Genomic DNA, 25,783 nt, shown 5'->3' on the forward strand with positions numbered 1-25,783 from the left:
AGACGATACTTTTGGCAAAAAAGCTGATGACAAATTTGTGCACAAAGGTCACAAACGTCCGATGACATAAGCAAATACATTAAAAACCTTGACATCCTTCTAGAAACGAAGGCTACTAAAATAGAATAATACTAACAGAATTTACGAATTTGTGCTAATGTAATTCTAGTTCAATTAATAAAGAACCTAAATGGTGTCTTAAGTTTGAAAACAATATAGTTTTCTAAATTCTACAATACTCAATCACCAGTTGATGAAGACAGTGTTTTTAGCGAAGAAGCTGAAGAAAATTTTGGGTACAAAGGTTAAAAATGTCAGATGACACAAACAAATGCAATAAAATAATTGCCACCTCCGTAAAAACGAAGGATAAGAAGATAAAATAGCACTTATAGATTTTACGAATTTGTGTTCCTTCAATTCTAATTCAATTATTAAAACCATAAAAAGATTTCACTTCCTGATGCTTGAAAAGAACGTAGTTTTCGAACACTTTAATTTCCATAAAAAAAAAATGAAGAAATATACAGTCCACTATTTGTCAACTATTTATTATTGCAATTTTTATTACAATTATTACAATAGAATAGAATTATTTAATAAAAAGAGCTTTCATAGTTTTGGCCTAGGCCCCAACTAAATAACTCTGTTTTTTTTTACAACATTGAAACGATTGTTACGGCACCTTGGGGGTTCAAGCTTGATTTTGCTTCGGGTATTCACATGTTTTGTGCGAGGAGGTGGTAGTAAAGAACGGTGCTACTCACATGCGAGCAACTAATGTCCAAACTTGATCATTTGTTCGTATCGGCGCTCACGGAGAGACGGAATTTTCAGCGACTCGAGAGCGGACTCATAGAACACGTGATTTGGACTGAGTGTGATAAAAGGCGAGGTAATTCAGTTGCTTCCAGTTACTATTAGTAAATAATTGTTGCTTCTTTTTTTTCTGGTTTTTCTCATAGAGTTTGAAAGGGTGCAACAAGCTGAATGATAGTGGCTAAAATTAAAATCAAGGTTTAGCATCAACATCATCAGTATTCTTGATGATTCAATGTACATTACTTCGTTCTGCATGGTGCCTGCAATGAACAATATAATGTCCAAGTAACATCAACAACATCATATATTTATTTTTACATCATATATTATCAAGCTGATCACGAATAGAAGGGTCTTTCCTTATACTTTATTTGCTTTGTTCATTAGGATTCCGCAACTAAATAACTGTTTTTTTTACAACATTGGTCACTAAAGTGAAAGAAAAACAAAATTACGAACAACTAAATGCACTAACAAAAATAAGGGACAAAAGAGTTCACGAAACGGTTGTTATGGCACCTTGGGGGTTCAAGCTTGATTTTGCTTCGGGTATTCACACGTTTTGTACAAGGAGGTGGTAGTAAAAAATGGTGCTTCTCACATACAAGTAACGAATGTCCAAACTTAAGCATTAGTTCGTATGGGTGCTCACGGAGAGACGTAATTTTCAGCGACTCGAGAGCGGACTCATAGAACACGTGATTTGGACCAGATTTTATAGCACGTTTCTGCACAGTTTCGATGTCACTACTTAGGTATTCAGTATTGTGCACTTGTGGGTCCCAGACTGGGCATGCGTACTCGAGTAATGGCTGCAGATAACACAAATATGCCAGTCTGAGTTGTGTAACTCAGACTGGCATGTTACAAATATAAAATTATTAACTTAATAATTATCAGATATAAAATTATAAAACATAAGATTATTAATTTTGTATTTTTTTTTATTACAATTTTTTTTTATTAGTACTTTCCTTGAACAACATGATGACATCGAGGTTACTTTAAGCAGAACCTTACGTACATTTGTAATAAAAAATATGTCTTCAGAAATTTCATTTTAAATAAAATACTTGAAATAAAAATTCAAAAATATAAAAAAATTTAAATACAAAATTTTAGAATTTATTTTATATAATAATTTATTCATTTTAAATTATTTTAATAAGTATGGCTATGGAAAAAGCAACAAATATTTGCCCGTCACTGAATATGGAACCACAAAAAATAAAAACAGAATCAAAATGAAATGCCAAGTAAGCTAATATGTGCTAGTTATCCTTTTTATTTGTTTATTTTTTGTTTTGTTTTTTTCCGTTTTTTTAGGAGACACGACTTGTGCATACGTGTAAACCAAGGGTAGATCAAATAATGTTTACGAAATTAATAAATTTTTGCCTAATTTGTAGAAGTGATGAAGAGCCAAAAAACAAAAAAAAATTTCATTTCGTGAACTTAAAAAAATTAAGTTAGTTTTTAAACAATCCACCTTCGGGGAAAAACAAATAAATCTATCATTAACCATCATTTGAAAAAAAACTCGTTTTCTGTTATTTAATCAAAGAAGAAACTCCTCATATACAGACTAATCACTGTTCAATTTAAGTTTACTTTTACACTGTAGGCCTACTATTATTTGAAAAAAAAAACGATTTGTGTTATTAATCAAAGAAGAAACTTCTCAAAGAAGAAGCAAAAACATCATATTTGCATTTATTGGCTAAAATCACCTTGGCTAAAAGTATACCCAGTACCGTCAACTTACGAAAATACCGCGATTTGTTTAGGCCTGTGATTCCCAGCGGGGGGTGCATGCCCCATGTTGCATATTTGGGGTGCATGCCCATGACAATATTTTGTCGGTCATGGGCAGAAAATGCAACCTTCGACTGACTATACTTTAGAGCCTTAATTTTGAAAACAAAAGTCAATTTCGTGGGAATGACGTCACATTCATAAACATTTAAAGAGCAGAAAAGATACAATATTGGACGTCACACATTGCATATACGGTGTTATATTCAGACAATATTTTTCTTTGGTATAAATATGCCCAGAGGATGACCCAGAAAAAGATAATAGCGTTTTAAGCTTCCTTTAATTGTATGCACGAAACATTTTGAACAATAAAATTTAAATATCACGGGGGGGGGGGGGTCAAGATATTAGAAATGCCTAGGTGGCGCATGAAATCGGTTGGGAACTACTGGTCTATGGGATTGCAAAGGGGTTTCACTCTTTTGGTAGGCTTATTTTGTTGAAAACTGAACTTGAAGCAATAAGTTCATTGACATATAAATTAGTTTATTTTTGCTTTTTTACTGATAAAATTATATAATACAGAATAAATCCATAAACCGATATAAAAAAAGAGGGGAAAGGCTGAAAAAAAACATTATGTCTTGTCGAGTATGTATCTGAAATCTTTAGACTTGTATTGTTTCTTTCAACAAAGTCGCATATTTGTATAAATGTAGCATTTGATTTATATTCCTCCTCCCTTTTTGTGTTTTTTTTTAATTTTGCAGCTTATATAAAGATATATTCACGTTTAAATTTTAATTTAATTTATAACCAAGTCTGTCATTGAGTTCTTTCGTCACACAAATGAAAAGACATTTTACATGACCCCTAAATTTCCAGGAGAAAAAGATAGATTCTGGAACATTTCCATCTTAATTGAAAGAAAAAGTAAACATAAAATGCATTAAGTAATTATGATTGAACAAAGTAACATAACAGTTTAGCCAATTTATCACCAGTTAATTTTAAAATTGTAGTCTGACGTCATGACCTTCTGAAAGTATCTGAGGAAACCAAAAGGAAGGATGTAGGTATAATATTAACTAACACTACGCATCGGATTTCCTCAATTTCAACATTGAGGAACAGAAAAAAAGCGTATTCGGTGGTAGGCAAGGTCGTGCCCAGAGGGGGGGGGGGGTACAAAACCCCCTACCCCCCCCCCCCGGAAATGTTTGTTTCACTCGTAAAAACGTAACAAAAATGGATATAAGCATTTTTTTTTATGCGTTTATTGAGGTTTTTTGTGTACCCCACCACCCCCCCCCCCCCGAAAAAAATCTTTAACCCCCTCCGAAAAAAAATCCTGGGTACGGCCTTGGTGGTAGGGGAAGAAGGGTGGGTGTAATGTTAAAACGACAACTTAAAAAGCTTAAGCTTTTTCTCCTTATTTTCGTCAATCGAAATTCCCTTGAATACAAACATTACGTCACGCTTATGAACGATTTTAAATTAATCATGGTTGCTGCCTTTGGGTTTAACCAAGTAAATAACGAACCATACCCTATAGTAACCAAACATTAAAAAAAAGCGTTTTGAAAAAAATATCATATGAAGGAAGAGTTACCTTTTACGCTCTATGGGAATTTTCCCACAAAAATTGCGTCGAATTGACATGAAAATTGCGTCATTAGGATTTCCATAACCGAGAGCTCCATCAAAGAGAATTATAGTCCCCCCTCTTGAATAACAAGAAAAATCCCTTTTTTGCATAGCAAGCAGTGATGTGTCTCCTTTTTATATTATCCCGTTTCTGCTTCGCTTTTTTTATTCGCTGCTAGCGGTGAATAAAACTCGCCGCTAAAAAAAATTCTGTTAAAATTGATTTTTTTTTTTTTTTTTTTTTTATAAACCTGTCAGTCAAATTTTGCTGTCAGCTCCACTCTATTCACGATAAAAAAAAAATCTAAGGAGACATGAGACAATAAGAACAATAAGAACAAAAAATTCTATTCTTTGCATGCGTCTTATGAAAAAGGGGCGAAATAAGATTTAAAAATCGAGAAAAATTACAATATATGGACCGACTTAGAGTTTTATTTCATGGATTTGTATCAGATAAATTGTTTTTACAGGTGTTTTCAATCATAAACAATTCAATCTAATTAAATTGCCAACTCTCATTTAACACATTGATAGTAAAGAAAAAGGAATAGAATCTAGCCTTCCCAGCTTAAACATTTCTACTCCTAATATTACACAAGACATCTTAATTAAAATCTTGATTAATTTAAACATATTAATTATTACTACTTTTTTCACAGAGGAGGAAGATAGATAGAATACCTAGATGAAAGATAGAGAAAAAAAATAGAGAAAATACTTACCACCGGTGAGGGTGCCGCTGGGGCTAAAATCGTCTCCTTCTAAAGAGATACATCGCCTCCGTAGACGATTATCGTAACAAGCTTGTTTGGCGATTTGTCCAGTTGTGGCAATTAAAGTATTACCGAAAACATATTCAACTGCTGAGCGTACTCCCGGATCAAATTCAATTAAATCTAAAGCCAAGAATAAGTCGTTCTTTCCAAACTATAATAAAACACAACGTTATAAGTAACTAAAAGAATAAAATATGTAACCTCTGAAACTAAATGACTAAAAATTAGAAATTCTTAGCCTGCTTAAAATGCGGCCTTGGTGTTAGGATTATATCAAACAGTTCGTGGTAACGAACGTTAAGCAAGGAGTGACCCGGATCAATAGTAACCGAAACTCTAAAAAACGTAATTTTGATACCAATAGATATACGAAAAGAATTGGATTGTTATGTTGATTTTAAATATGTAAGTTTCATTAAGTTTAGTCTTACCCATCAAAGGTTACGAGTCTGAGAAAATTTGCCTGATTTTCGAAAAAGGGGGTAACACCCCCTAAAATTCATAGAATCTTAATGAAAATCTCCCATCAGATTCAGCGTGTCCGAGAATCCTGCTCTAGAGGTTTCAAGCTCCTATGTGTAAAAATGTGGACTTTTGTAGTTTTTACCAGAAGAAAGGTCTCGGATCCGTATTTTTGTTTTTCAGAGGTGATCGTATTTACCCAGAGGGCCTAGAACATCGGGAGAGGGTTCACTCTAACGGAAATTAAAAGTTATAGTGCCCTCTTTAAGCGACCAAAAAATTGGAAGGTAATTAGGCCCCTCCCACGCCACTTTTTTCCCCAAAATCGTCCGATCAAAATTCTGAGATTTCTATTTTGTTAAGCATAACTGAAAGGCCTAATAACTATATCTTTGGAGATAACATATCCCCCACAGTCCCTGGGGAAAGGTCTTAAAGTTATAAAATTTGCACATTGTTTATGATAGTATTTGTTATTAGGAAGTATGCATATATTTTTCGGGTGGGGATGGGAGGACGAACTTTCTGCTGGGGGGACTTTGCATGGGGATAATTTTCCATGGAGGGCAAAGTTTCCAGAGGGTGAAATTTTCAGTGTAAACTGTATACTGGGTAAATTTGCCAAAATTTCTATACGAAGTTTCTTTATATGTCTTGCTTTCTCTTTACTGCCTCAATTTTACGCGTGGAGGTGTTAAGGGTAATTGTCTGGGGTAAATTTTAACCAGGATTGAATTTTCCAGAGGATATTTCCATAGGGAGGGGGATTTTCTCGTGGAGGAGGAGACAGATTTCCTGGCGTTATTTAAAAAATGATCAAAAATTAAATAATAAAAACAGTTTTTTCAACTGATAGTAAGGAGCAATATTGAAACGTACAACTAGAAATTATTGGGGGGTTCCCCCCTCCACAACACCTCGCTCTTTGCGCTTAAGTTTTAATTTTGTCTCAATTCTTTAAAAGCGACTCCTGAAACACAAAGGTCGTTTAATCAGAACAATAATAACCTTTTTTTAAAATACCGAAAAACTTTAGCGTGAAAAGCGAGGTGTTGTGGAAAGGGCAACCCCTTTCGCATGTGTAATAATTTCTGTTTGTTTTAAGTTTTAATATTGCTCCTTACTTTCAGTTGAAAAAACTTGTTTTTTTTTATTTAATTTATCAGTAAAGTTTGGTAAAGAAATAAAGGGTCCAGGCATTAAACTTTAACCCTTAACAGGTTTGGTAATACTATAAATTAGGTATACTGCTACTACTACAGCTAAAAATAACTCACTGCAGCCCCAAGCCACCTGTGGCCAATACAGCTACGCGTACTCCTCCTTCGTCCCAGTCTGTTCAAAGCCTCCCTCTTTGCACCTTCCCAAAAAATTCCATTTCCCTTAATTATACCCTCCTCCATCCCAAACTATTCAACACCTCCCTCTTTACATCCTCCTAGGATGTTCTCATTTCCCTTAAACCTTTCCTTATGGCACCCTTCCACGAAAAGCAGATCAGGGACGACCTGCTTTTCGTTTTTCCCTAGATGTTTGGCGAACAAGGACGACCTTTGGCAATATGTCATCCTTCGTCTGCAGAGGGTGTCCTAGCTATTTGAACCTTTCTATCCTTATAGCCCTAGAAAGTGGGATTAAATCACATTTTTTGTACCTCTTACTGCTAGAAATACGGTGAGTCAGACGGGTATCCGAAAAAATCAGCAGGAAATTTCTTTGGAGAATATCTAACAAATACTCCTCCGCCTTTCGGAGGACGATTTAATATAATAAATCCTCCTCCTCTATAATATAATATAATATAACCTACAGAACTTCTGAAACCAAATGAATTTAAAACTAGAAACTCTTAGCCTTCTTTAGAATATAGCCTTGATATTGTGTTGGTGCGGGATTAGGAGAGTCTAGTAAAGAAATAAGTTTGAAAAGTATGGATAGAAATAAGTCTGAAAGAAAGAAAAAAGTCTGGAAAGAAATAAGGAACATCAGGCATTCTGGTAATTTGCTGAAATCTGCTAGGTCAAACAAAGTAGATACAAAAGATAAGAAACCCATGATGCATTGCTAATATAATTAATAAATAGAGAACTTAACTACCGATTTCTGTGTCACAATCAGACTTAATTTTTGCATTTTAAAACATAGAATATACTGTCTGCGGGCTTTTGATGCCTCTTTCCCAAATCCAGGACGCCGAAAATTGAATTATGGTAGTTTGATTTTGAAATACCTAAAAAGAGCCAAAGGTACTTTTTTTTAAAAAGAGTCTAAGGTATTTTGAGATACCTAAGGTACCTCAGAACTCTCGTATTACTAAATAGGTTATGAGATAACACTGATTTTGCAGGACCTATGAGAAAATGGAGCGGAAAACAATGAAGAAGACAAAAAGACAACACAAGAATAATTTCCCGCCATTTTATTCACTGACTGAAAAATTTTCTTCTTTTTTTGTCGAATTATTTTTTTATAAAATGTATATTCTGGGAATTTTTTTCATTGAAAAAGTATTTTTTTTTTCTTTTTCTTCTTCTTCTTTTATCTATTTATTTTTGTTAAAAATTGTATATTCTGGGAATTTGTTTCATTGAAAAAGAATTTTTTTTCTTTTTTCTTCTTTTTTATCGGCTTATTTATTTATAAATTGTATATTCTGGGAATTCTTTTTCATTGAAAAAGAAACATTTTTTCTTTTGTTCTTCTTCTTTTTTATCGACTCTTTTTTATACATTGTATATTCTGGGAATTTTTTTTTGCATTGGAAAAGAATTTTTTTTCTTTTTTTTCTTCTTTTTTATCGACTTACTTTTTTATAAATTGCATATTCTTGGAATTTTTTTTTTCTTTATTTTTATTCTTTTTTTATCGTCTTATTTTTTTTTAAATTGTATATTCTGGGAATTTTTTTATTGAAAAAGAAAAATATTTTATTTTTTTCTTTTCTTTTATTGACTTTTTTTTATAAATTGTACATTCTGGGAATTTTCTTTCATTGAAAAAGAATTTTTTTTCTTTTTTATCTTTTTTTTTTATCGACTTATTTTTTTATAAGTTGAATATTCTGGGACTATGACGATCACAGGATGGGATAGCTTAGTGACTGCCAGCAGGCTGGCAGCACTTCGAAAGCTCGTCTAGCGTTTTTCCGCTTGGCCCTGAATTACCTGATGCCATGTATCTGAGGCGTTATTTTAAGGCCATTCGATACCTTTTAAATCATTTTCCGAGCCTCAGGGTCGGCTGACAATCTCAAAGACAAATGGCCCACTAGCAAATTTTCCCTGCATAACAGGAGACTACCAAAGCGATTTTGGTAAAAATTGATAGGGTGTTAAATCTATAAACAGTTCACAAAACTACCGATTAGGTAGTTGAAAATAAAGAAAACAAACCATCTTTTAGAAATTGTTAAGGAAAGCGCTATCTATTCATTGTACATAGAGCATAAATAACACCTCCCGGAAAGGTTCCCGGAAATGTGTCGGAAAGGTTTTCAATTAAGGCGAGTAGCACAACAGGAAACTCTCAAAGCTGTAAAATCACTCAAATGATACTTCATTTGAAGTAATTTTAACGTTTTGCACGAAGGTATGCTAGAATATTTTTAGGGACTGCCCTTTCCTCAACTTAAAAAAAAAATATGCTGCTTCGTTTAATCGGAAATAAAAATTCAAATGATGTACGCTTCAGTAAACCTGAATTTCTCTATCTCCGGCACAAAACGGAAGAAGTTAAATGGTTTTTCTAAGATTTCCGAGAAAATTGGTGTCGCCTTTTAGTTTTCTGTCGTTTACTTCGATCTAAAAGTTACCTTTTTGGGTAAAAGTTTATTGGGCCATAACTTTGAACTTTTTGAGCAATTTAAAATGGTAATGTTTTTCTTTTGTATTTAGTCAGAAATTTCGTTAAATTTAAATATATGTATGTGATGTATTTATCAATAAGAAAATCCTTTTCTTGAGGTTATGGTCGCTCCAGTCTTATAGAAGATCAAAAGCCACACTCATGGGCCCAATAAACCCAAAAATATGGCCCCATAGCTCTAAAAGCTATGGCAACACCACCCAATCAATTCCAAATACTTCGGCCACATAAACTACAAAAAACTATAATTGACGAGATATTGTGATTTTAAAGGTACAGCATCCTCTTAAGTCAGAAACTAAAATAGTTCAAATTGTGTAAGCAAATAATAAAAAAAAAAAGTGGAAAAACTATTGAGAAACTGATATTACTTTACGAATTACTTCGTTCATAACAATAAGAAAATTGTCAAAAGGAACAACTAACTTATTTTTGGCATAGCGCATGCGAGTAGACATTATTAAAGGTTTGGGTAATCAGGATCCACCCAGGATTGAATATTGGTCTGGTCCAAAGGTCTTAGTTGAGGTTGTGGTATTATTTCACGGGAGTAAAAAAGATAGCATTAACTATATTAGTTATAATTAAAAAGTACCAAAATTATCTAGAAATTGAACTACGTTACGATTTAATCTCTTTACAATAATAGGACAAAATATTAACAGGGCATTCAGAGGTGTCGGAAGGTGAATTTTTTATTTGGCCAGATACAAGACTGTGGCTATCCCACTGAAGATAAGACCTCCTGCAGAATCATAAGAATCGTACTTTAAGTTAAAACTGGATTTAAGTTAAATCGTACTCTAAGTTACTGGGTTCGACCCCCTCGAAATATTTGACCAGCTCGTAAAAACGTGACAAATATGCATACAAACAAATTTTTGATTTTTTTTTAACCCCCACCCCCTCCCCCCACCTCCCGAGAAAAAATCCGTAATACATCCTTGTCCTCAGTGACCCCAAATTTGTTCGTGTAAGTATACCTTTGTGGGACCATTTAGCCGTTCTTCCGAAGTTTGGATTCTCAAGCAGTAAAGCATAGCATATACTAAATACGTAACCTAACCTAACCCAGGTACCTTTTTTTGACCCTTCAACCCCAAAAAACTAAAGTTTATAGTTTAAATCCCGTCAGAAAAAACGTGGAAATACCAGAATATAAAAAATAATTAAAATTAAATTTAATTAAACATTGAATCACCTTGTTTTTAGCATACTGCATACGACCGTCATCAATTTTATGAGCTTGAATTTTATTCAAAGGAATGAACGTCGTTCTGTTTCTCAGCTGTCCCTTTTCAATCAAAAGTTTACTTGTCTCGTCATCTTCCACAACAACATTGTACAACTATAAAATTATAATAAATAAAAAAAGTAAAATATTACATCAGTAACTGGCCTGCCACCTTTTCGCCAGCACTATCTTACTGGTATCCTACCTGCTAACAGAAGGCTATCATTTTCTTAATAAAAAACAGCAATAAGCAGTTCTAAGGATGCGAGCAGGTACGTGCGTATGATTTTTTTTTTTTTGAAGAGGGAGGGGGTAAAAAATATTGATAATTTGAATAAGAAGTCCCCAGAAATTCTGGAAAATTTAGTTGTTATCTTTTTATTGGGGGGGGGGGGCTCGGGACCCAAGGCCCCCCTTCCGTGTACATCACTGTATGCCAGTATGTGGTTAATTCATAAGATTTTCTTCGGGGCAATTGGAAATTAGATGGTGATATTTCATGCGTAAAAGTAGTAAATTCTCAAAATCCCCAGTGTGTGCACTTAGAAAAAGTTTCATGCGGAAAAGTAGGCTACATACTGTTTGAATCTTGATTCACTCTTTGCCAAGCTATTTTTGTCTACAATAAAGATTTTATTTTGTAAGTTTCAGGTGTTTTTCCGTTTCAGTGGTCATATTTTTTTAAGTTTTTAATGTTTAAAATTTCAAGGTGTATGGCACATGGTAATGTGTATGGCACATTACCTTAAAATCAGAGAGTGTCTCTCCTTTCTTGTTCGTTGGGTTTTTTTCGTTACACCTATAACGTGTATTACATAAATCGTAAAAAAAAACTATTATTGAGATAGTATACTTTTTTCTGTTATACTTAACCTATTACCAATACAAACATTTGTAACTAGAGAGACCAGAATAATAGTTTGGAGAAAATTTATTTTAGTATTAACATACTGGCCAAGAATTCTGTCGGACGACAGGCATCAAAAAGGAAATAGGTAGCGTAAAATATTTTTGTTAGCCGGAGAGAAAACTAATTTGCTCCGCTCCGACAAATACAAAATTGTTAATCTTCTTACCCCCCCCCCCAAAAAAAAAAACGGTTTTCCCGTAAGTTTAAATCAATCCCCCAGCCACGAGGGATCAGACAAACTTTGATTGTAAAATACTCCAAAGAACTACAGGCTTCACGTTGTTTAGCCTCACGTGATTGGCTAGGTATTACGGACACTTCCCCATTATATAAAGTAAGATATAATTTATCTATATAGTAAAACCGCACGCAAGATAACAGTTTTACTTGAGGTAATGGTTTCATGCAAGAATTTTAAATTCGTACTGCTTGCAAGCAACAGGCTTGCAAGCAGTACTAAGCAAGAAAAGCAAGAAAGTATTAAGGAAGAAATTATTATCTACTGCCGTGGTTCTCAAACATATTTGGTCTATTGTCACTTTCAAGAAAAAAATTTACTCCCTGCCTCCTGGGAATTAATTATGCTTTATTTTGATAACAATTTTAATAGACAGGGAGATGTATGTACTATTGCATTTAACTTTTCGTAAAATACAGAAGTGAAAGATGCAAAATAGTAAACATCGATGCTTTAAATTATGAATTACTTATTAAATTTTGGATAAAAAGCTAATACAAAAATGTCCAAACATTCAAAACTTTCTAATAGGAAAGGATGGTATAATTTAAAAGGAGGGGCAATTGATTATGCCAACTGGCTGGTCATTTTTACCTACTAATTTGGGTGATATTACTATTAAAATCGATTCTTTTTTACCGAACGAGATTGATCTTTTTTCATCGATTTTACATCATATATTTCCTTTTGCCCATTTACCTAATACCAAAAATATTTTTCCCCGTAAAAAGCCTAGAGCCCGTAAAAGAGCCAACAATGCATTGTTGTCTTAACCCCGTACTATTTACAAATAACAGGCAAGTATTAAGCAAGATGTAGACATCTAGTTCAGTGAATCCCAGATTTATTTGGTCTGCTGTCCCCTTTCAAGAAAATCCGCACCCTCTGGAAATTATTCCCTTAAATTTTAATAGCAATTAAACAGAATGATACTTGTATCATCTATTCTACCTTTTATCGTAAAATACAGTAAAGAAAGAGCTAACATGCACATTTGAAATTATAAAACTGTTTATTCATTCCTGACCAGAAAGGTACTTAAAAAAAAGTTCAAACATTCGAAATCCTCTAATTGGGAAGGATGAACATGATGTGACAGTATCCTTGGCTCTATTTCCATCAGCAGTTATCTTAAATCATCGCAATTCACTATCTGCAATCACTAAAATGTACCTTTGGCCATCACGGCTCCCCTAAATCATTCTAGTTCCTACGTGGGGGGGGGGGCGGGGATAGTGCCTACTTCGGGAATCACTGATCTAATGGTTAAATTTGGAGTTCTAAATCAGAGACCTTTAATTTTCAAAGGTCTACTTTGTCGGCCCTGGGAGGGTTATTCGTATGAAAGCTGTACTGCTTGTAGTTTATTTGGGGATACTATACACCAGCTTGGAATAAACTTAGTACTTTCTTATTTTCCGTCTGCATATTTTATTTATTTACTTACTTGCTGTTTGCACCAAGACAAAGCGTCTTCGCCTGACCTGACATCTTAAATTCAGATGTTTCGTGGTAATGCTCCCCAAACTCACCCCAAATTATAACCAAATGCTATTAACAACCCTGTAATAGTTTGCCCATGCAGCAATCAAAAGTGTTATTACACAATAAGAACTTATTTAATTTCCCAGGTACAATTAAAAAAAAAATATCTGAAGAATAAATTAAACTTAAGAATGTTTATGATAACTTAGAAGACCGACAGCTGTGACTTCAATGGTAATGTAAATTATAGGATTTTTTACCTGGATTTTTTTTATAATTAGCTGTATTTAAAATTGATATTTAAAACTCTCTTTAAAATCTATATTATTTAAAAGTTCAATATTTTACATTTTAAATTTATATTTTAAAAAAATTACAAATATAAAATTAGGTTTTTTTTTATACATTTTAGCACTATTTAAATCCGCGAGTGATAAATGTTCAAGAAATATATAGCCACATCCAATTAAGTTTTAAAACTATTTTGGTCACTCATTAGAATTACGTCAGCCACTGTGGAACGTTCATAGTAAGAAAAACATAATAGAGAAAAACATAACAGAAAGTTTTATGCAACGATAATTGAATTTTAAGAACATTTTATACAGTTCTAAACATTTCATAACGTTTAAACCGTTCCATCTGAGAATGTTTTATACAACAGATATAGACAAGGGGTGAGTCACCCATTGTATTAAATTGTACTACAATGTACTATTGTACTACACTGTATAACTCATTGTACTACAATGTTCCTAAAAGATCTTTTTTTATTGAGATTTTTCTCTCTTTTCGTTTTTTTACAATGCTCCAGGGATGATTTTCCTACACTACTTATACTTAGTAAGAGATAAATATACAAACGCGTAATAATTCTTTACAAACCAAAAACTATACTCTAAGTTCACGTGACTATAGTTACTAAAACGTAACTATACTCTAGCCCAAAAGGAACACGCAAATAAACTCTGTAACGAGTTCTGACTCTTTTCAAGAGTATAAACCAAAATTTATATACTTACACGTCCACCAGCTGCAACTTCAATGGCAGTGTAAAAAGCAGGATCTTTGACCTTGAACAAGTTACAAAACATGCCCTTGACTCTTCTTCGGTCAAAATTTGGAGTTGGATCCCTGTATTGAAATACTGTTGATGAATAGCGATCTTCAATATGAGAGAGTTTATCGCGCAGATTCCTCAGCTCCCCACCGATTTCAGCTTTTTTTTGCTCAACCAATTGATATTTATCAGCAGCATTTGCACCAAGATGCTTTTCCAAGATTTTAACATCATTCTCGAGTTTTTGATATTGTTCCTGATTTTGTTTCCACTCTTTCTCAGTTACTTTCAATTCCGGCTCTTTCTTTTTTAGCTTTTCTTTTGCATCTTTCAGCCTCATATTGGCAGTTTGCATTTCTGTCTGACACTTTCGCAACTCCTCATTTTGCTTCATCAGTTGCTCTGCCAAAGTAGCATCCTCTCCAGAGGCCGTTACGAAAAGTCCCCTGTTGATGGCATCACGGCGCCGTTCAGCCAATTGCAAATTTTCCTGTGCTTCCGAATTCTCTTTAATGAGACTATCAAAATTGGATTTGAAATCTGCTTCTTCTTTCAATCTGGCATTAAGAACCTTCAAGTCATCTTTCTTCCCTTTTTCAAGTTGATTGGCCTTCTTTTCTTCGTCTGCAAAAAAATAAATTATAGATAGATAGATAAGTGTATTTCAAAAGCCCTGGGATCATATACACAAATTATATGTAAGAAAAAATAAGTAAATCGCCAGCAAAACAAATTACAAAGCACACGAAAAACGGAGTACAAAGAAAAAGAATATACGTGCATAAAGTATAAAATTAACAATGAATTCTTTATCAAGAATTCTCCACGAACCAGAAAATGGGGGTTTCTCTATGCAAAGAAAGCATATTATTAACACCCAAAATTAAAGAACATACTTATAAACAGAAAAAAAAATATTCTCCCTTTTCTTCATAAAAATGGCCCACAGCTTTGACAAACTATTTCCATTTCATGAAGAAATACTGACCAGACTTTTTACCTTTGCATCCTGTAATCAAAACACTTGTAAATTTTCACATTTTGACTCACGTCTGAATTTCCTTTCCGTCGCTGTGACGCCCGAAGATCATATTTGAAGATTTCACACTGCTAAAATAAATACGCAAAATGGTTTTCTAGGCTGTCTTCAAAGAAAAGATCAACAAATTCAAATACACTTTGATCCTGCTGACAGGGTCGTATACAGGATTTTCCTTCGGGTGGGGGGGGGTGTACAAAAAGATTTTTTTGGAGAGGGGTTTACAAAAAAAACGCGTAAAAAATTTGTTTATATTCATTTCTTTTACGTTTTTACGAGTCAGAAAAACATTTCGGGGGAGTCAAACTCCCTACCCCTCCTTCCGCCCCCCTGGATACGGGCTTGCCTCCTGATATGCATTGCTCTGTTAATCCTCCCTATGGCAAACGGCTTATAACATTTATCTTAGAAATATATCACTCTCAGATACGACCTTTTTGCGTAAAAGCCTACCTAACTGTGTTGACCGAGAAGTAGCACTTAACTACTCCCTAATTTTTATATATTACCTTCGCGTTAGCTTTAAGCTATTGAAACGAATAAAATATTTTATATTCTATTCCTGTATCTTGTTTATCCATTTTCAAAACAGAATATGTACTAGTATTTCATGTGAAGTATTATAAAAGGGGTATTTCGAAAGGCCAAAGAAACAAATATGCCTTGGAAATACATATTAATCAGGGTTTAACAGACCTCCCTGAAATTTTATGCAAAAGTCACTACGAAACACAAGCCATATTTTCGACGTATTACCTTCAATTATCTGTTTTCACTGTCTAATAAATAAACTTATCCCCGTTTGAACATTTATTTGTTTGAATGACAAGCCCTTAAGAAAATTTACAAAGAGGTAATACTAAGAGTTGCAGAGGTAGTACAAAGAGGTAGTCAAAGAAAGAGGTAGTATCCTCTTTTTGGAGTAGAAACGGAAGTTTTTACACCCTAAAGGATTTCCAGATGAAACAGATAAAGGATTGCCAGATGAAGTAAGTAAATAGATAAATTAAATAGATGAAGTAAGTAAATATAAAGTACGCTTTTGACAACGACTAACACACAATCACTTACCAATCCACACAATAAAGTAGGAAATAAAAACAAATCAGCGTTAATAATTTAACAAGAGCAGAGGGGAATTAATGCAAAAATTAAAAACAGCTTAGACGACCATTTCTCCCTTTGGAATAAAGAAAAATATTGGCTCCCTTTTTCGACTACTAAATTAAAAAAGAAAGTATAGGCTAAGGTCATTTATCAAAGGGTTTGATACCCATCATCAACTTTTTTTATCAAGGTCTTTTGACGCAGATTTTTACTTTTTTGTTTAAAGTGCCCAGGTCAGATAAATAAAAGCATTTTTTTATCCCTCTGGACCCATCGGTGCTAGGCTTATTCCCCCTCCCCCTCAAAATTCTCGCAGTAAGTTCCCTCCAAGAAAATCCCTCTCCCCCGCGAGGAAAATTCCTACGGATAATACCTGAACGGAATGTCCACCGAAAACCTACCCCCCCCCCTCCCATGGGAAATTCCACCACACCTAAAAGTGAGCAGCCACAGAGAAAGTCTAACAGACAAAAACAATGAAAAAATAAGGGATTTTGGGATGTTCAACCTATATTTCAAAATATAGGCATTTTTTTTTAGTTTTTATAATTTTAATTAAAGTTTAAAAGCGCATTGCAATTATTTTCTTAGTAATTTACTTTTTCTTATTAACAACTAAAGCATTGTTTAAAAATGAAAATTCACTGACCAAAACGTCCGTTTAATATTCACATTGCGGTTGACCTTGACCCAAAGTCAAAATAGGTTACCGACCCCTGGCGCCCTGTAGTATTTATTATCAAATTTCTCAAATTTTTGATCAGATATCTAAAGATTTTGATTCGAAATCATAAGGGTAAGAGGAGGCCAGATAGCAGAAAAGGAGCCGAGGGGAGGCTGATTGCCCTCTAGTAGTTACTGGCCTTTAAAGAGGACACTAGAGCTTTCAATTTCCAATGGAATTAGCCCTCTCCCAAGTTTCTACGATAGCCCTTTCTATTTGAAGTGGATGGAAAAAATTTGGTACTTTTCTGGTCCTTTTTTGGGAGGCATTTTGAGGAGAGGCGATGATTTTGTTTGGAGTCCCCTGTAATGGGGTCCCCTTAGCCTAAGGTTTCATAAAGTTTCAGGCAAATCGAAAAAATTGGGCTACTTAGTGGGGCCCCTTTGGCAAAAGAGGAACCAATCCTTTGAATATTTTTTTTTTGTACATTAGTCCCCTAGGCCCAAGGACTTACGGCTATAAGTTCCAAACTAATCATGGAAAAAAGTTTTGCAGAAACACAAAAAAAAATAAATAAAATATAAGAAGAAATACTAAAGGATATTTTGCATCCCATATTCTGCCTATATTTAGAATATAGGTGTTAAAATATCGTTTATTGTTACACCTAACATCAAAATGGTGATCAAACATTTTTAGAAATGACTTGGATTCTATGGGAACGGGGATGTTAATTATGATTTTAGTATTATTTATGATTTGGCTCAGGAAAACCAATAAAGTAATGTAGATGAGATGATAATAATGTCTCCATGCATACAATGTGGGATCATTATTTGCTAAAACTGTTTAGTTTTCCGGGGGGTTGTTGCCATGGGGGTATTTTTCAGGAGGGGGAATAAATCGAGCCCCGAACCCATCTTAGGTCTATTCTTACCTGAAAAGAGCGGTTTTCTTAGTCTTTTCTTTTTTCTTTTTTTTCAAAATTATGAAGTTTGTAGGGCAATATCCCATTTTTTCAGTGTTGCCGAGTTTAACCGTTAAAACAAATGAGCAAAACTAGAGAGCATGAACTTGACAACACTTTTCATCCCTAAAATCCGTTGTTTCCTAGATATAACTACACCTTCAAAGGAAAGGTACACTTTCTTAACGAGTTCTGTGCCTTATAACTTAGTTTATTTTTGCTTATTTTTCGCTCACTTTTTTTTTAAATTTAGCACCCGCTACTGGCAAAAACTGCATAATTACACGGATGTCTTTTCCATAAAGAACTGGTTTCTAAATTATCTGTGATTTTTTAAGTTTTATAAGATTGTATAAATTTCCATTTAACCAATTCCAGCACCAATAATTCATTTTCACTGTCCTTGGTACTTTAAACGATATTCCTGAACGAGTGACCCATACAGAATTTGTATTTTAAGCGAACTCTAAAACATAACTAATTTTTAAATAGTTTAGTATCGACAATGTCAAGCCTGGCATGCGAAGACACCACATTATACAATCGAGTTTGACCAAAGGTTCAGTAGATAGTTGGCATCTACTTTTTGACATCTCTTTTAAGAGGAGTTAGAGGAATGTGGTACTCTCACTCTTATTTATCGGAGGGAGGCAATTCATTTCAATTAGTTTTAATTCTGATTTCTTTATTCATAGTAACTTTTACTCATTTGAGGGTTAATTTCTGCTATGGGTTAACTGTATAACTTGCTAAAAAAAAAGAGAGAGAGAGAAAAAAAGGAAAACACACAAACACAAATTATATGTAAAATTTAGTAAATTACGGGGAAAAGTCAAATATTTAAGACCTGTTGTAACTATATTGTATGTGGCCCGTTGCTTTTAGAAGTTGCAAAAAACAAAGTTGTAGCATTTGGCCTACCTAGGCTATTTTAACCCCCTCCCCTCCCACACATATGTGAAAAATACGTTTTTTGGTGGGATTTTCAAAACAAAAGGCATTTTTATGGTATTTTCGTTGAAAAGCTAATAAAACGTCTTTTAATTAAAAACACTCTCGTGAAACGCATCATTACACTTATATAATTATCGTAAAAACGAAAAAGTCAACGTAATTTGATCAGAATCGACTTAATTTGACCCTTATGAACTATATCAATGAGCTATATTCACCTAGTTCCAATTAAAAATTTCAAAAAGAGACGACTTTTAGTGCGATTTATTTTGTTCCTCCTATAGGATCACTGAAAGACTCGAATATCCGGCTGCAAGAAGGTAAAAATGCAACCGAGACATTACCAGCAATGTTTTCGAAATTCATTCATAGGTTAATGTTCAGTCATAACATGGTTAATCGTATCATAACATGGGTAAGACTGATGCTCCCTTTTTCTGTTTCATTCTGCATTATAAGGCAACTGGAACATCTTAGAGAGATGGTCATGGAATAAGACGAAGGAACAACCCCTATATCTAGATACTTTGTATCATTGTATAATGATATAATGTATGATGGTACTTTGTATAATTTTGTTTTCTTTTTTTTTAGCACTAGAGTTAAGTACCATGCTGCACAAGAACTGCATTTATTAGCGGCAGTATGTCTTCATATAGAAATGCACTGCATTTATTTTCGTATATGTCATGTCAATATGCGTCATATTTGCGTCAGGGTCAAATGGAAAGATTAAGTTTTTACTAGCTTCGATGGGCAATACATATTATTGCGGTAATAAATTAATATAGCAAATATACTTTATATATTTTCGTATACGTCATGTCTATATGCATCATATTTTTCATCAGCATTAAAATGACAGATTAGATTTTATTAGCTTCGACGGGCAATACGTATTATGCAAGCTCAAGGGTCAAATCTACGGATAAATTTCTTCATCATTTTAATCAAAACGAGTGACTGCATGTATAAATAGATATACTTGTTTGGATTTAAGGTTTCAAATTTCTGCGGTAGAACGCCACGCGACTGTTTTCAAAGCAGAAGATCAATGACTGGCTGGGAGTTACCCTGACTTACCAATTGGTAATTGGTAAAATGACTTACCAATTATATAGTATAGCACGAGAAAATCAAGCTAAAAAAGCAAATTCAAAACTATTAATTGTTGAGTGCTCCCAGCATTTGAGTTGACCATGATTTAAGCACTATATGAAGTTATTTAGTTTTGATTTTTTGAGTATTGAGTATTTAATTAACCATTGTTGTTTTACATACTGTCTTATTTGCGGTAAGATCTTACTGACCTTTTAACTAATACAATACAACGAAAACATTAAACATTACATATCATCCCCAAAATCCCCGCAAGGCTCTAAGGCCAGGAATGCAGGGGGATACTCATGGGAAAGAAATATCCAGAACAGGGAGATTCTAACATTCTGGAAAGTTTCATTAGTGATTCCCTGTATGACGATATAAAGCAACATACTAGCATTGACTTGGTAAAGAGCAAAGTTTTTTCCATGTATTACTAGAATATTACTCATCAGCTTGGAAATAAAATACCAAGTTAAACTCAGTAAAAAAAGAATGATAGTTGACTTTAAGAGAATTTCCCTTTAGTAACAGAAAGATACCGTAGGTCTTTGATGTAGTATTTCCAAGGCCGTATCCAAGATTTTCGGTACGGGGCGTTTACAAAAAAAAATTACAAAGCGCATCAAAAATGTGTTTATATGCACTTTTTTTACTTTTTACGACGCGGAAGAATTATTTTTTAGGAGGGGAGGGGGGCTGACTGGGTAGCCCCTCCTCCCCTCCATGGATACGCCCCTCAGTATTTCATTCGCCATGTTAACTGTTCCTTTAATTACTCCACATTTTCTTTGTGTCTTATTGTGTTTAACCTTGAAGTGATGCTTGATAGTTTGGATTTTTGGTATTACTGTTTTTTGTAGATCCTTGCATTACTACTTTGTCTTTGTTGAACAAACACATGCCCTTGTTAGCTTATGTAGTGAATAAGTATATTCTATTCTATCAGAATCAACGCGTTTACGTTATCATTGGTGAAGAGCTATGTGCCTTTTATTTTTTTCCCATACTATTTCGTTCAGAAGTGGTGGTCGTAGAAACTCAGAAGAGGAATCATTCAATTAAAAGTTGAAAGTTCTAGTGCTTTCTTTAAGGATCAAAAAGCGGTTGGTAGATTCTCTCTCCTGCCCAAAAAAAAATGACAAACGTTCTTTCCTACCAGGTCTAAATGTGTGTTCTTAGGGCTTCCGGCTAAGAATACCCCTATGCAGAAGGGAAAATAAAATAAAATATTCGTTCCCCCCGAAAATAGGGCCCGACTAAGAGCTAAAAAATGTTTTTCCCCTAATGGCTGGAAACTTACAGCCGTAAGTTTCTTGGCCAAAGGTATGCTAATGCACAAAGAATGTTTGGGTCCAAAAAATATTGGTTCACCTTGAAATGAGCCCCAGAAAAGGCCCCAAATAAGTTTTTAGTTAGGGCAAGGGCCCATAAATATGGAAGCCAAAAAATTTCCAGAATTTTTGTTTCCGATGTGGTTGAAACTTTCAAGGATCGTTGCCAGGACTGATAGGAATAAAAAAAAAATCATGAGAGAGGGGATAGGGGAAACCATGTAGTCTACCTGCACTGTTTCTCTGTATTGTGCCGACTAATTTCCAAAATTTGACTAATGTGTCATATTTAGCATATTGGCGTACGCCGATGACCTGCTACTGATTAGCCGAACAAAATTGGCAATTATGAATTCTTTACAGCTTGTTTCTGGGCTTTCTAGTAATATAGGACTTAGTTCCTTCTTTGACAAACGATTCCTAGCAATCAAAATTATTACAGATTAAAAAATTTACTAATTGAAGCTCCATACACGATTCTATTCTAAGCTTATCTCTGCATATTTTAAAGAGGAAAAAACGTGATTTATCTGATATGTGCGATTTATCTCTAGGCAGAGGACACGAACATCCTTCTTCGAGAAACGATTTTCACCAATAGCTTAAATCAATTAAATGTCTATGCACAAGATTGTGGGAAACTTATAAGAGTGGAAACTGGATCTAGTATCAATAAAAAAAAATACCAGTGCCATCTAGCGTTTGGCATTCCTTGGTGTTTTTTTTCGAGTTTAGTAATTGTGTTCTTTTTTCGAGACTGAGATCAGTCACTTATTACTACAATAATTATGCCAATTACACTAACTATACTAATTTTACCTTATTATTATACAGAAAAAAGGACAAGGAACAGCAAATTCTAGATGGCACTGGTCGTTTTTTCTTTCAACAACATTATCGCCAGCTTCCACCCTTGTAAGTTACCCGCACTCTTTGGGTCTATTCACAACAATACCTTTTATATTAGACTGCAATGATTTCACGGCTCCTTCCATCTTGGTTTGCTCCTTAACAGAATCTTTCAGCTGCGCTTCCAAATCTGAGAGTACTTGACCAGCGTCTCCCTCTTTCTTCTGCTGCAGTTCTACAATTTCTTCCTCTACGCTGGCTATTTCTTCTGTTCCCAGCTCACATACTAGAATAAAATGAAAGTTAGTTCCCATTGGATAAAACAAATGGAAGCAGATGAAATACTTCGATTGTTATTCCGTCAGAATTTCATATTATTAAACCTGAATTCTGACTGAATTTCAGTAAATATCTTTCAAAAAGCTAAATTCAAATGTTTGTCTAACTATAAGGAAGGCGTTCAAAAATTGAAGTTATCTAAATTCAAAACTAGAATAACGTATACCTTTGGTAAATTTCGAGTTCAGTTAGATAACGAGAGTATACGAGGGGCGTTCAAAAAATTGAAGTTACCTAAATTCAAAACCAGAATAATGTATATCTTTGGTAAATATCGAGTTCAGTTAGATAACAAGAGTATACGAAGGGCGTTTAAAAAATTTACGTCATAAAGATAAACCACATTTCTTCAGAGATGTGATTTTAGACTTTTTCGAAGATCTAAAAACTGTAACAGGAGCCTATTATGTAGTTCTGAGGATATCGAGAACAGAATTAGCGATAAAGCGTCCAGAAAAACTGTCTCAATAGCCTTTATGTAGAAGTTTTGAGGAAATTGTGAGCAGAAATACCTAGAAAGCGTTCGGAAAAACCGCATCTTGGAGTTCTCTTCTATCACGACAACATCCCAACGCATTCTTCACGCGTTACAAAAGAAGTCTTGAGAGAATGTAGGTGGAAATTCCTATCACAACTACCTAGCTTCAGAAGTTTTTTTTTTTTATTCTCAAAACTCAAAGACCTGATGAAAGGCATCCATTTCAATAGCCCTAATGAGATGAAACAAGCAGCAAGAATATAAATCATAGTGGAGCCTCTAAATTCCTTCAAAAATGGTCTAAAAGAATGGAAGCTCTCCCTGGAAAAGTGCAGTGCATCGATCTTGACACAGGTTATGTTAAGAATGAATCCATCGTAATATAAAAAACATGGTAAAGATTTCTAAAGTTTCTTTCATTTTTGGAGGCCCCTCGTATAACAAGAATATAAGTATCGGGTAACAGTCTTGATATATCAGACCAATTATGTGAAGCCAGTTTCGGCCGTCCTAACAGAATAGAAAACAGTTTACTAACAATTATGTTTCACCGGACTATCAGAGACCCTTAGTGAAATACTTAAACAACTTTGAAAAATTTTTGAATTGTATTTTTCATACTCTTTTTGTGCAGTGAAATCTTTGTTTACATTTGTAGGTCCCATTTTTAAATTTTCTCATTAATTTGTAATTTTCTGCGAACAATTAGTACGATTTCTATTAGTTAACAATTACGAACTTGCAGAAAATTATTAATAACAATTTTTAATGCATTTCTCAAGTAACATATTTTCATACTTGTTTTGAAGTTTTTCAAAGCTGAATTATGAAAGGCTGATGATGGCAAGACAGCTCACCCTATTGATTATGTATCGTAAACAATCTGGACGTGTCCCAGTTAAAGATAGGAACGGGGCCCCAATTAGTGATAAGGAAAGAGATAAAGAGAGATGGGCAGCATATTTTGAGAATGTGCTAAATCGAGATAAAGTTACAGGAAAAGATATAGAAAAGAATGATAAGGTTTGTAAGAATTTGGATGTGAAGGAAGATTTATTTTGTGAGGAAGATATAGTGACAGTACTATCAGGAGTAAAAAATAATAAGGCCCCAAATTCTGATAGTATGGTAAATGAGCTTCTTAAAAATGGTGGTTATGTGGTTAGAAATAAGCTACTGAAGATTATGAATATGATTTTTGAAAAAGAGGAAGTACCTAGTGATTTTAGGAAAACTAATTATAATTAATAAATTGATGACTTTTCCCAGTTAAAGATAGGAGTGGGGACACAATTAGAGATAAGGAAAGAGTTAAAGACAGAACATTTTGAGAATGGGGGAAAACCGTGAAAAAGTTGTTGGAAAAGATATAGAGGAGAAGAAGAATTAATGACAATACTAAAAGGATTAAAAAAATAATAAGGCCCTAGGTGCTGATAGTATGGTAAATGAGCTTCTTAAAAATGATGGTTATGAGGTTAGAAATAAGCTACTGAAGATTATGAATATGATTTTTGAAAAAGAGGAAGTACCTAGTGACTTTAGGAAAACTAATTAAATCCTTCTATAAGAAAGGGGATGAGAGTGAATGTGGTAATTATAAAGGCATTGGCCTGGTTTCTGTATGTAGCAAATTACTTAGCATGATGATACTTTTTAGACTTAGAGATGCAGTAAATACAGTTTTAAAAGAAGAACAGTGTGGTTTTAGGATGGGTAGAGGATGGCCGACCAAATTTTCACTCTTAGGTTAATAATTGAGAAGTGCCTGACTCATTAAACACCTTTAGTCCTCGATTTTATAGATTATTAAACAAAAAAACAAGTTTTTTTTTAACTGAAAGTAAGGAACGACGTTAAAAATTAAAACGAACAGAAATTACTCCGTATATGAAAGGGGCTGTCCCCTACCCAACGCTGAGCTCTTTACGCTAAAGTTTTTTACTGTTTAAAAAAAATATAGTTGTGAGAAAGTCAAACTTTAGCGTAAAGAGCGAGGCGTTGAGGAGGGGACAGCCCCTTTCATATACGGAATAATTTCTGTTCGGTTTAAGTTTAAACGTCGTTCCTTATTTTCACTTAAAAAAAACTAGTTTTTTTTATTTAATTTTTGAACGTTTTTGAATTAATGCAGGTTTTGATTTTGGCTCATCGTACATGAATAATTAAAACAAAATTTGAATATTAATTTTACTTTTATTTGGTTAAATGGCTTTCTCGAAACTTGTTTAATTTTATTTACGAACGCTTTTATTAGTAATAAATATAAGGAACTTACGACTTAACTTACGTAACGAACTTCTATATTGATATATTTTTAATACGTATATTAGAGGGTTCGTCCTCTATTCAATACCTTGCTCTTTAAGCTAAAGTTCGAATTTTGTTCCAATTCTTTAAAAATGACCCCTTAATCACAAATACCGTCAATTAGAATAAATAGCTCTTATGAAAGTACTAAAAAATCTTTGGCTTAAAGAGCAAGGTATTGACTAGGGGGTCAACCCCATCTTATACGTAATGTTTTCTGTCGTTTTAAGTTTTGATGTTGCTCCTTACTTTCAGTTGAAAAACTTGTTTTTTATATAATTTCTGATCTTTTTTTTAAATAATGCTGGGAAATTCAGCGCCCCCTTCATAGCAATGTCCCTTCCCCCATGAAAACTTCCTTCATGGAAAGATCCTCCCACAT

At 33.9% G+C, this 25,783-nt stretch overlaps 1 protein-coding gene across 1 annotated transcript in view; it reads right to left on the reverse strand.

The window, feature by feature from the left end:
• The window catches only part of SMC2 (structural maintenance of chromosomes 2), a 213,143-nt gene that overhangs the window by 163,993 nt on the left and 23,367 nt on the right, over nt 1-25,783 (reverse strand). The window contains exons 5-8 of the mRNA XM_089089305.1: nt 22,381-22,560; nt 14,222-14,883; nt 10,534-10,680; nt 4,953-5,157 (exon numbers count right to left, since the gene is read on the reverse strand). Of these exons, the coding sequence (XP_088945431.1) occupies nt 4,953-5,157; nt 10,534-10,680; nt 14,222-14,883; nt 22,381-22,560 (1,194 nt within the window). The remainder of the gene's footprint in view (nt 1-4,952; nt 5,158-10,533; nt 10,681-14,221; nt 14,884-22,380; nt 22,561-25,783) is intronic.

Source organism: Artemia sp. Qi Xiang Cuo, chromosome 5, assembly GCF_049724085.1.
Source record: "Artemia sp. Qi Xiang Cuo chromosome 5, ASM4972408v1, whole genome shotgun sequence".
NCBI lineage: Eukaryota > Metazoa > Arthropoda > Branchiopoda > Anostraca > Artemiidae > Artemia > Artemia sp. Qi Xiang Cuo.